At 42.7% G+C, this 12099-nt stretch overlaps 1 protein-coding gene across 1 annotated transcript in view; it reads left to right on the forward strand.

The window, feature by feature from the left end:
* The window catches only part of BIRC6 (baculoviral IAP repeat containing 6), a 162874-nt gene that overhangs the window by 98667 nt on the left and 52108 nt on the right, over window positions 1-12099 (forward strand). The window contains exons 35-43 of the mRNA XM_049784698.1: window positions 2534-2665; window positions 3849-4064; window positions 5425-5608; window positions 6157-6312; window positions 7528-7661; window positions 8404-8557; window positions 9565-9681; window positions 11085-11239; window positions 11921-12047. Coding sequence (XP_049640655.1) covers window positions 2534-2665; window positions 3849-4064; window positions 5425-5608; window positions 6157-6312; window positions 7528-7661; window positions 8404-8557; window positions 9565-9681; window positions 11085-11239; window positions 11921-12047 — 1375 coding nt within the window. The remainder of the gene's footprint in view (window positions 1-2533; window positions 2666-3848; window positions 4065-5424; window positions 5609-6156; window positions 6313-7527; window positions 7662-8403; window positions 8558-9564; window positions 9682-11084; window positions 11240-11920; window positions 12048-12099) is intronic.

The raw sequence follows: 12099 nt of genomic DNA on the forward strand, positions 1-12099 counted from the left end.
AAGTAGGGCTGGTCACCATCAGATGTTTTCTACATTGACTATCTTTTTTTTTTTTTTTTTTTTTTTTTTTGCGGGGGTGGGGGGCGGCAGGTGAGAATCACACCCAGCGGTGCTCAGGAGTTAATCCTGGTTCTACACTAAGAAATCGCTCCTGGTAGGCTCGGGGGACCATCTGGGATGCTGGGGTTCGAATCGCCATTCAGCTGCATGCAAGGCAAATGCCCTGCTGCTGTGCTATCTCTGACCCCAACTGTGACCCTCTTTGACCAGAGAAATCCAGTTGGGGAGCATTGCCAGAGAAACTCCAGGATCCTGTGGGGCACGTTTTGAATCATACTTAGTTCTCGGGCCTTTCAATGGTTGTTTTCGTGCAGTTTTTCTTGGCCCCCAAGTTCTTGGTTCTGTGAGGGTGGCTGTCCCCTGAGCCCCAGAGGAGGACTCCACGCCTCCTTTTGCCTCGTGGAATTTTCTCAGTTATCATTTGACCATTTATTGAGCAAGATAGTGGGTAGTGAAAAAGTTGGTAGTACTGTCATTTTTACTGCTTTGGTTTTGAAAAGGTTTCTCCCCCACCCCTAAAGTAAATACTGAATTATACATTTCTCTGTCTAGATGAGTGGAAAGCACATGTTAGGCCTTTATTAAATTCAAGTGATGGAGCAAGACTCTGGTGATTTCAGAATAATAGTCGTAGATTTTCATTGTAACTGTGTAACTTGCAGAAATTTCAAAATCATTTTCTGAACTTACTGACTTATAATAGTCTTCCTCAATGTTCTTCCAACAGATGTTTTGACCCATTAATGTGTGTAGGTGAGATTTAATTTAGAATGCCTTTCCTTTTTGTATTGAATAATACAAGCCAAGTAGATATTTCTTGCTAATTGTAAGGATTTTGGGGGGGGATGGGTTGGGTCAGAAAAGTCATGTACCAGTAATAATCATTAGGAGATGTTCTCTCTTTCTGTTTTATTTTGATATGAGGCCACACCTGGCCATGCTCAGGATTTGCTCCTGGCTCTGTGCTCAGGAAATCACTCCTGCAGGCTTGGGGGCACCCTATGGGATACCAGGGATCCATCCTGGGTTGGCTGCATGCAAAGTAAACACCCCTATCCACTATGTTATTGCTCTGGTCCAGGAGATGTTCTCTTAAAAAGCAAGTTTGTCCTTGGTGATCTAAATTATTCATAATTGTAGCTACAGCAGTCCTGCGAAGGCCATCCTTTATAGTAAGTTCTGCACTCAAAACAGTTGCAGGTAGCAAAGGGACTCCCATCTTTCTGCTGATCCTATTTTCAATTTTTGGATCCTGTACCTCGAAAAGTGAGGAAAGGGGGCCGGAATGGTGGCGCAAGTGGTAGGGCGTTTGCTTTGCATTGGCTGACTCAGGATGGACCTAGGTTCGATCCCTGGAGTCCCATAAGGTCCCCCAAGCCTGCCAGGAGTAATTTCTGAGCGTAGAGCCAGGAGTAACCCCTGAGCATCACTGGGTGTCATCCCAAAACAAAAACAAACAAAAGAAATCTGTACAAGTCAGTCAAGTGTAGCATTGGGACAACACCACAGGATGGTTTTCCTATATTTTTGTTGGTGTTTGAATCAAATCTATAACTAAGAATATTTTAGGAAAAAGGCATAATAGAGACCTGAAATCCACTGTTGAGAAGACTTATATGAAAGTAAGACCAATGCTGCAAGCAATAAAAAGTTGCGTTTTCCCCAGTTAATTAAAAAAAAAGTTTTTAAAATTATCATTCTTTTCATGTGTCCCACACCCTTCCGCACTCTGGACTCTCCCAGGGTTTGTGATTCGAAGGCCACTCCTGGGTGTCTGGTGGGTCCTGCACTGGGTCTCCCGCACCTATAGGTAGTACATGGACTCACCCTTCATGCTCTGAACCCGACCCTTGAAAGCAGGTCTCACTCTCGTAACAGACACGAGAACAACTACTGGTGTCCCTTCTCTGTGCGTAAGGAGTTGATTGATTCTTAATTTTTTTTTGGCCACACCCAGCGGTTCTCAGGGGTTACTCCTGGCTGTCTGCTCAGAAATAGCTCCTGGCAGGCACGGGGGACCATATGGGACACCAGGATTCGAACCAACCACCTTTGGTCCTGGAACGGCTGCTTGCAAGGCAAACGCCGCTGTGCTATCTCTCCAGGCCCTGATTCTTAATTCTTAAATGGGAGATTTTGTAGTCAGGAGTCGAAAATAGGGGTGGAAGGGATTGTCCAGTGGCTAGCACACTTGCCTTGTCTGCAGCTGACCCTGGCCCAATCACTGGCAGCACATATGGTCCCCAAACATGGCCAGGTGTAGCTCTAAACCTCCTCTAACCTTTCTCCCAAAAAGGGGGGGATATTTAAATGAAATCAGTAACAGTTAAAAAGTGGGTTCACTCGTTATTTCAGGGAAATGACTTATATATCAATTGGTTTGATGTGCGAAGTTTGTGAGGAGTATTATAATTTACATCATTGTCTTAACATGGTTAGTTGTAAGATTAGCTTTTTAAATTTTTTTTAAAAGCAACTTAACCTACTAAAAGCAAAACAGAAGGCTTTGGTGGAACAGATGGAAAAGGAAAAAATTCAAAGTAACAAAGGATCATCCTATAAGCTTCTAGTAGAGCAAGCCAAACTGAAGCAGGCTACTTCAAAGGTATGGATTCTGCTTTCTCACGCTGTTCTCAGAAAACGCCGCTCCCCCTTCTCGCATTTCCGATGCTTTCATTCATTAGGTGTCATTCATTTTTAAGGGACCAAAGTTACATGTTTTTCTGCTTCTCACCAGACATACTCATGTGTTCTCGGCATTATTTTTGTGGTGGCGGGGAAGGGCACCTTTAAACTCAAGGAAATACACAGTTAACTTTGAGTTCGAATTTTTCTGGTGTATTGCCTTTGAAGTGGATTGTATTGTAGTGTAATCGAATATCAAGTTCTTGAAAATGTGAATCTTTTCTGTTCTGTTCTTTTTTTGTGTGTGTGTGCTTTATTTTTTAAACATAGAAATTAGGTTCAGGAGTGAGTAACTTAAGCATTTTAAAATATGGAAAAAATTTTAATATGGAAAGATAATATGTAGCTGTCAACTTCATGTATTGTTTCTGTAAATAAAAAAGTATATTTAACTATCAGGTTTTGAGGTACCGCTTTATTAATAAAGTTATGCTCTTTTATAGTCTGCCTTTTAATCTGTTTAAGATTGATTTACTGTAATCTTGAACATTACATTGATCTTAAACATTACTCCATCAGGCATTTAAGTGTCACTTTATTAATAAAGTTATATATTTTTTTAAGACTGCATCTTTAATAATTATGTTCAAGACATTCTGGTAATGCTTAAGATTGACTTACTGTGAGGCCGGAGAGATAGCACAGTGACATGCGGCTAACCCAGGAAGGACCTGGTTCGATTCCCGGCATCCCATATGGTCCCCCAGCCTGCCAGCGGCGATTATTTGAGTGCTGCAGAGCCAGGAGTAATCCCTGAGCGCCGCTGGGTGTGGCCCAAAACTCAATCAATCAAGTTTAAAAATCTAAAAAAAAAAGTTGACTTACTGTAATCTCAAACATTACTAGATTGACTTACTGTATCTTTGCTCTAGAATTTGACTTTTCTATGATATGTTTTTATGCAATTATTTTAATAGTGAGTTACATTCATTACTCTGTATGCTTCTCAGTAGCGCCATTTTTTTTGAAGACGATAGCTAATATGAAGATATTGTGGTTTAGAAGCAGCCATTTTGTGGAGTATATGTTTTTATTCTGTAAGTGGAGCTGATTTTTATGGGGGGCAAGCCTTGATTTGAGTACCCCCCGATTTCTGTGTGCAGCACTTTAAGGATTTGATCCGGTTACGTCGGACGGCAGAATGGTCTCGTTCTAGTTTAGACACCGAGGTGACGACCACCAAAGAAAGCCCCGAGATAGAGCCACTTCCGTTCACCCTGGCCCACGAACGCTGCATTTCAGTCGTCCAAAAACTGGTCCTTTTCCTGCTCTCCATGGACTTCACATGTCACGCGGACCTCCTACTGTTCGTCTGTAAGGTACGTACCAGAGTTGGTGTCATTTGCCATTGGAAACGTTAACAGGAAGGAACAAGAATGAAAGGGGAATTGGTAAAGTATGAGCCTGGCCGGTGGGAAGGCTGAGTCTCTCCCCCCAAAAAAAGATCAATGATTTTGATGTTGTTTTACCCCGTTTCCCTTCTCTTTCTTGTTGCTTCATTGATCAGGCATTATTCTCCTCCCCTCCCTTTGCCCTCCCCCATCCTCTCCCTCCCTCCCTCCTCTTTTGATTGACTTTGAGTCAAATAAAAAAGTTGATTTCCCTGGGCTGGAGCGATAGCACAGTGGGTAGAATGTTTACCTGGCATGTGGCAGACCTGGATTTGACCCCTGGTGCCACTTGTGGTCTCCTAAGCCTGCTAGGAGTGGGGATTCCTGAGCACAGAGCCACATAGAATCCCAGAGCACTGCTAGGTGTGCTCGAACAGCCCTCCATTCTCCCCCCAAAAGTTGATTCCCTCTATTATTGAATTTTGCATGTTTTTGTTAGTGGGCTTTGCAAGGTTTTGTTTTGTTTTCATTTGTTTGTTTTGGGGTCCACATTTAGTGACATTCAGGAGTTACTCCTGGCTATGCACTCAGAAATCGCTCCTGGCTTGGGGGACCATATGGGATGCTGGGGATTGAACCGCGGTCTGTCCTAGGCTAGTGCTGGAAAGGCAGCCACCACTTTGGCCCCTCAAAAAAAAATTTTTTTTTAATTTAATAAGCAAATAAAAGTTTAAGTCGTGGTGGTGGTGTCAGCAATTGAATGCAGGGCAAGTGTTTTCCCATTGGGCTGCCTCTTTTCTTGTGCTGGAAAGAATTTAATCTAGTTGAAACAAATTTATACAGATTTATAAAATAGGTAATGTTGGGATTATATAACTTAAAAATTAATGAATAAAAAATTTGCAGATTTGTAATAAAGGGGTTTTACTATCCTGAAAGCTTTACTCTAGTTTGCTCAAACAGTTCTTTGTAGAAAACTTAAAACTATTCCAAAAAAACCTTGAACCAGAATTTTGCATTTGGTTATCAAAATTTCTTTTACTCTTTGCCTCAGCTAATGATAGTCTCAAGAGCTTATCTTATTTTTCAAGAGGGTTGGAATGATAGTATGGTGGGTGGGACGTTTGCCTTGCATACAACCCACATGGATTTGATCCTGGTATCCCATATGGTACCCTGAGCTCTGCCCGGTAGAGCCCAAAACGGGGAGAAAAAAACAGCAACAAAAATGCAATTGTGGTTGAGTGTGCGCTGATGTAGACTGTGCAGTTGCCTTGTAAGTATGTGGACTGTGTGAGTGTATAAACTGTGCAATTGACGTGCACTGCATGTCTACACTGTCTTCCAGGTCCTGGCACGCATCGCCAATGCCACGAGGCCAACCATCCACCTATGTGAAATCGTGAATGAGCCACAGCTTGAGAGGCTGCTGTTGCTCCTGGTGGGGACTGACTTCAACCGTGGCGACATCTCTTGGGGCGGCGCCTGGGCTCAGTATTCGCTGACTTGTATGCTGCAGGACATCTTGGCAGGTGGGAGGAGTGACTCTTCTACTACCTCACGGTAGATCATTCTCCCAGGAGCTGTGGCACTCCATCCCTTTTCCCAAGAAAAGTACCAAAAAGTTACAGTGGCAGCTCCCATCGTGGTGACCTTTGCATGGGGTTATCCTTACTGTCATGGCAGGTGTGAAGTTGTTAACATCGAGCCAGCCCCAAGTGCTCTAGTTTGTTGTCTTCATCACTGATTCCTGGGTGATGTGTGTGTGGCCTTGAGGAAGGTTCCCTCCTTGCCTCAGTTGGTTCATCTGTAAAATAGGGACCTATCACCCATGTCTTTATCCAGTTGCCTTGATAAGCACATGATCTGATAACACCCTACAGCAGAAAGATGTTCCTACCCCACTAGCAGAATCAGCATTTGTATTGCCAGGGTCTTAGTATTTCCTTGGTGCACTCAGGGATGCCTTGGTGTCAGGTTTTTGGTCGTGGGCAATTTGTGCTGTGGCAGGAACAGGGCATCCCCTGAGTTTGGTTGTCTATGGATGATTCAAGTGTCTGGACTGTTTCTTTCTGCACAGGGGAGCTGCTGGCTCCAGTGGCCGCCGAGGCCATGGAGGAGGCTGCAGTGGGCGAGGATGTGGGTGCCACTGCCGGAGATGCTGACGATTCACTGCAGCAGACCTCGGTTCAGCTACTGGAAACGATCGATGAGCCTCTGACCCATGACATCACAGGTATGTTCTCCAGGCGTCCATGTGGCATGCTCTGGGCCTTACGCTTGCTCTGTACTGAGCATTAGTTTAGCATGACCGATGAGCTCAGGACTTTCCATATGGTCTTTGTCCTTATCCCAGTTGCTGTCTTGATACACATTTGCCATTGATGTTAGTAACAAATGTGCATTGTAAGATAATTCTGGCCTTTCACACTGTTGTTTGTGTTTCACAGCAGCCGAGTTGACTGCTGAGAGCAAACACAACCTGGTTGTTGTTAGTAAAGTTTAAATTCTCTAAAAGCAGAGGTTTTGGTATCTCCTTCCCCCGACTCTGAAAAGGTCTGCATGTACATTATTATGTTTATATGCTCTGTGCTTTCTAAGTCGTTTTTCAGCACAGACTTATCAAGCCACTGCTTTTCAAGACCACATTTAATTACGACCCTGTATTCATTTGATAGAGAAAATAGGTTTTTTTCTTCAGCCTTTTGTCATTCAATTTTTGCTTTTGCTTTTTGGCCACACTTTGTGGGTGCTCAGGGAGTTCTCCTGGCTCTACGCTCAGGAATTACCCTTGGTGGGGCTCTGGACACCATATGGGATGTCAGGGATCAAAACTGGGTTAGCTTCTTACAAGGCAAATGCTCTCCCTGCTGTGCTATCGCTCCAGCATCTGTAGTTGGTTTCATTTCTCTCCACTGCTGTGTGACCCCTGGAGGTCGGGTGTAATCCTCAGATCTCTATATAGGCAACAGAAATTTTTAGGGATTTTATAACTATATGTTACGTTGAGAAGTTCAAGGTTATAGGTTTTGAAGACTAGGTGAAGAGTTTTAAGAGAACAACAAAATAATTTTTGAAACGAGAAAAATAAGATAACAGTATCATAACTTATACTTTGTATTTTACTTTAACACTATCATTTTCTCTAATACATGTAGCATATTAATTATGAACCGTATAAAATGAGTTGTGTTCCCAAAACGGTCAGTTGTCTGTGATAGCAGAATCTCTGCTTTTATCATTATCATTTATCTTTGGAAAATAAATATTGCCCTGGTGTTTTAAAATGTGTATCCTAGACTATTTTTGTATTTTCCAACGCTTAATTACCTAATATAAAAATCTAGATTATTTTTATTAGTGGAAATTCTGTCCTTACAAATACCATTTTATGGAATGAACAGATGATGTGGAATACTACACTAATAAAATCACTTTGAATTATTTGAAGGTGCACCTCCTCTTTCCTCTTTGGAAAAAGATAAAGAAATTGATCTTGAGCTACTTCAGGATCTAATGGAAGTTGACATTGATCCTTTAGATATTGATTTGGAGAAAGATCCCCTTGCAGCCAAGGTGTTTAAGGTACGTTTAGTTCTAGTGCTGCATGAAAGTTGTAATGGTTCATTTATTGCACTTAAATATTCCATTGTTATTGGGAACCATAGTTTTATCTTTTTTGGGGGGATGTATTCTAGTCTTTCTTAGTAATTCTACATCATTTTCATTCTATTATTTTGGGGTTGGTTGGTTTGGGGCCATCCCCAGCTGTGTTCAGGCCCCACTCCTGGCCCTGTGTTTAGGAATCACTCTTGGTGGGCTTGGGGGACCACCTGGGATGCCGGGAATCAAACCCAGGTTGACTTTGTGCAAAGGTATGTGCCTCATGCGCCATGCTACTGCTCCGGCCATAGCCACCATTTCCTAAAGAATGCTGACTTGAGGTTTTAGAAAACTATTTTTTCTGGGGCCGGAGAGATAGCATGGAGGTAAGGCGTTTGTCTTTCATGCAGAAGGTCATCGGTTCAAATCCCGGCGTCCCATATGGTCCCCCGTGCCTGCCAGGAGCAATTTCTGAGCATGAAGCCAGGAGTAACCCCTGAGCACTGCCGGGTGTGACCCAAAAACCACAAAAAAAAAAAAAAAAAAGAAAACTATTTTTTCTAAATATTCTAAATTGGGTTTGGTATACAGTGAGTCACATTAAGATGATCTCCTGGGAATTGAATGGCTGGATTGACGTGTTGATGTTGTATCTATTTGGAGTGAGATGATGTATGTAACGAAGTCTCAGAAATAAACCACAGGCCTTTTCTGTTCTTTCAAGCCAATAAGCAGCACGTGGTATGACTACTGGGGTGCCGACTACGGCACCTACAATTACAACCCCTATATCGGGGGTCTCGGCATCCCTGCGGCAAAGCCACCAGCCAATGCGGAGAAGAGCGGCTCCCAGACGGTCAGCGTGTCCGTGTCGCAGGGTGAGCAAGGGCTGTGGATCAGAGCGAGTCTAGAGTGAGATAGGCCATCCGCCGTCTCCTAACAAGTTCCAGACCAGGAAGGGCCAATTTCTGCCCATTCGCGCGCGCGCACTTGTGTGTGTGTGTGTACACTACTGTACCTGTTTGCTTCTCTGTTCACGTAGAAATGTGCTTGTATTTTTGCTTCATAGATTCATTTATTGTGTGTGTGTGTTGACTACTGTACATGTTTGCTTCTCTGTTCACATAGAAATGTGCTTGTACTTTTGCTTCATAGATTCATTTCTTTTTCCTTCGTGTGTGTGTGTGTTGTGACTACTGAACCTGTTTGCTCTCTGTATAGATTGCCATAAGTTCACACAAACATGCTTGTGTTGTTGCTTCATAGGATTCATTTATGTCTTCCTATCTTTGTATCTTTTCTCAGCCTTTTTTGATTTTAGTGTTTGGTTTGGGTCACAGCTGGCAATGCTTCTGGTTACTCCTGGCTCTGTGCTCAGGAATCACTCCTGGTAATGCTCGGGGACCTTATGGGATGCCGGGAATTGAACCTGGGTGGGCCTTGTGCAAGGCAAAAACCCTACCCGTTGTACTATTTACTCAGGCCCCTCTCGGACCTATTGATCTTATATAACGGGTGGCGAACAGGATTTTTACCCTCACTCAAAATGGCAAAATGCAATTTGTGTTTAATAGATTATTGTTAAAATTATATGCTTTTGTGTGAGTGTTTGTCTGTTTTGGCAGGTCACTGCGTGGTGTGGCTCTCGGACTCTCATAGTTTAAAATTTTGGCTCTTTGTGTCGAACTTGTTCGCCACCCCTGTTATAGAAGGAGCATTTCTGGCTCGCTTGCCCACTTCTTATCAGCAGGGACTGTTGTTGTGGCTTTAAAAACTCGAGTTTTCTTCTCTGAGGACTTTCTCCTCAGATGTCTACATGTTGGTACTTGATTATTGGCTACAGTAAGACCCAAATAAGTGTCGTTTTCCCTTTTGACATTCCTAGCCCTCGATGCTCGCCTGGAAGTGGGCCTTGAGCAACAGGCAGAGCTCATGCTGAAGATGATGTCCACCTTGGAAGCGGACTCTGTGCTGCAGGCGTTGACCAACACGTCCCCCACGTGTAAGCGAGTCTCCGCTTTCCTTGGGTCCCCGGGCTTGATTTCCCTCTTACATAAGTGCTTGCACTGTGGATCTTGAGCCTCTCAGGTCTGCTGTGGCTCTCAGTAGGCCAAGGCCATTGGGTCTTTGCCCTGCTAAAGTCGGAACATGTTGAGAAAAAGTAAACCTGGACGCACCAAATTAAGGAGGAATGAAATGGTCTCACATGGTGTCCTTAAGCTCAGCTTTTGTTATGGGCTTGTGAGGGGAGGCAGTGTCCCTGTTAAGATTCATGGGGCCCCTGGTGACAGCCTGGTGACACGATGTTTATTACATCCTCTCCGGATGGGTGGGAAACTTCCAAACGTCACATCCTGTTCCCCCTTAGACCTCATGGACCAGGGCAGCCACCGAAAGGGTGCAAAGATTTCCAGACTCGTAGCTTAAATTTTCATGGGAGAGGTGCCACATTTTTTTCACCTGGCACCACAAACGAGACAGGAGAGGGGACATGGTGATGTTTGGCCTCGGTGGGGCACGTGGCTCTGCTCTCTGGTGTTCACTTCCTTAAGGCAGGGCAGGGCTGAGACAAGCCATCTAAGAACTGGGCACTGGTCACAGGCTATCGTTCGGCCCAGTTTTTCTTGCCAGGGACGGTCACAACAGTCTAGTGTGAGGTCATGGTGTTGGGAACGAAAGACACTGAGGAGATGCAGATTTTTGATTTGTTTTGCTTTTGTTTTTGGGCTACATCTGGCAGTGCTTAGGGGTCATTCCTGAGTCTGTGCTCAGGAATCCCTCCTGGCAGGCTCAGGGGACTGATTTTATGGGGTGCCGAGGATTGAACCTGGGTTGGCTGTGTGCAAAGCAAATGCCCTTCCCATTGTGCTATCACTTCGGCTGATGTTTTTATTTTCCTTAAGTCTGCAGATACTGTACGTTTCTGGTACATGTGGCCCCAAAACAATTTTTTTTTTAAAAAATGAGTAAACATAATTGAAGTTTTTAATCTTTCTCTGTTATCTGAAAACACACTCATTTTAACAGTTCGATATGTGACTGGGATGTCAGATTTTTATTTTTAATTTTCTAGGTATTTTAGATGTAAATCAAGGTGAAGGATCAATAAAACAGAATCTATTATTCTAAAGCTGCCATTTCAAAAATGAAAGATTTATCTTTCTCCCTTTTTATTGGTAAAATATTAAAAACAAAAATGGCTAGAGAAGAAGGTTCTTTTTGGTCTTGAAGTTGAGCTACTTTGTGATTGCATTCTAATTTCAAGTCATTTATAATAGCGTGGTTTAACAACGAGCGGTCCCCGAGGATGTTAAGAATTTTAGAGTAAATCTTAGTTTACCTGCACGTCGCTAACAGTTCTCCTGCTACCTGATGTATAAAATCGTGATTGTGTTTAATTTCCAGTCTCCCAATCTCCCACTGGAACAGATGATTCACTTCTAGGGGGCTTACAAGCAGTGAACCAGTCCAGCCAGCTTATTATTCAGTTATCATCTGTCCCAATGTTAAATGTTTGTTTCAACAAACTCTTTTCTATGCTTCAAGTCCATCATGTTCAGGTATGACTTCTGGAAAAAGGATGCATTTTTTTTTTTATACTTAATTTTCAGCTTAGGTAAAAAAAAAAAAAAAAAAAAGACAATAACTGGGGGGAAGAAAAAAGACCTCTTAACCCGACAGGAATGATTTATTTTGTTCAGAAAATTATTGGATAAGTGTCGGATAAGCAGAGCTCCTTATAAGATAGAACGTCCTTTAAAAATTTTATAGTTTGGGCCAGAGAAATAGGACAGCGAGTAGGGCTCTTTGCTTGGCACACGGCCAGTCTGGTTTGACCCGACACCGCGTAGGATTCTCTGAGCACTGTCATCATTGACCCCTGAGCCCATCCAAATTTAGGGGGCGGTGCGTTTTTTGTTTGTTTTTAAATAAAAGAGGGGTGTTATGTTTTTTCCTTTAATCCCAAGGGTATATATTCCAGATACCTCTACTTAAAGATACTGAATCGTGTCTTTATTTCTTAAAAATCAGTTGCATTCAGTGTATTATAATTTAGTTAAATTTTATTTTATCGGGATTTTTTAAATTCATGTCTGTTAATGATGGAAGTAAGGAGAGGACGTATTTAATATTAAAAATGTCCTCAGTGATATATACTATACCTCACATTTAGGTGCTACTTTACTGTACAAATGATTTTTCCTTGTCAGCATTATGTTTTGTTTTGTTTTCTTTTTCAGTTGGAATCACTTCTTCAGTTGTGGCTCACATTGAGCTTAAATTCTAGTTCATCCGGAAACAAAGAGAGCGGAGCAGACATTTTTTTATATAATGCCAATAGAATACCTGTGATCTCATTGAATCAAGGTAAAGAGTTCTTAGCAAGAAGACCACTTCAGATCTAGGATGTATACATACA

Source organism: Suncus etruscus, chromosome 12, assembly GCF_024139225.1.
Source record: "Suncus etruscus isolate mSunEtr1 chromosome 12, mSunEtr1.pri.cur, whole genome shotgun sequence".
In the NCBI taxonomy this organism is placed as follows: Eukaryota; Metazoa; Chordata; class Mammalia; order Eulipotyphla; family Soricidae; genus Suncus; species Suncus etruscus.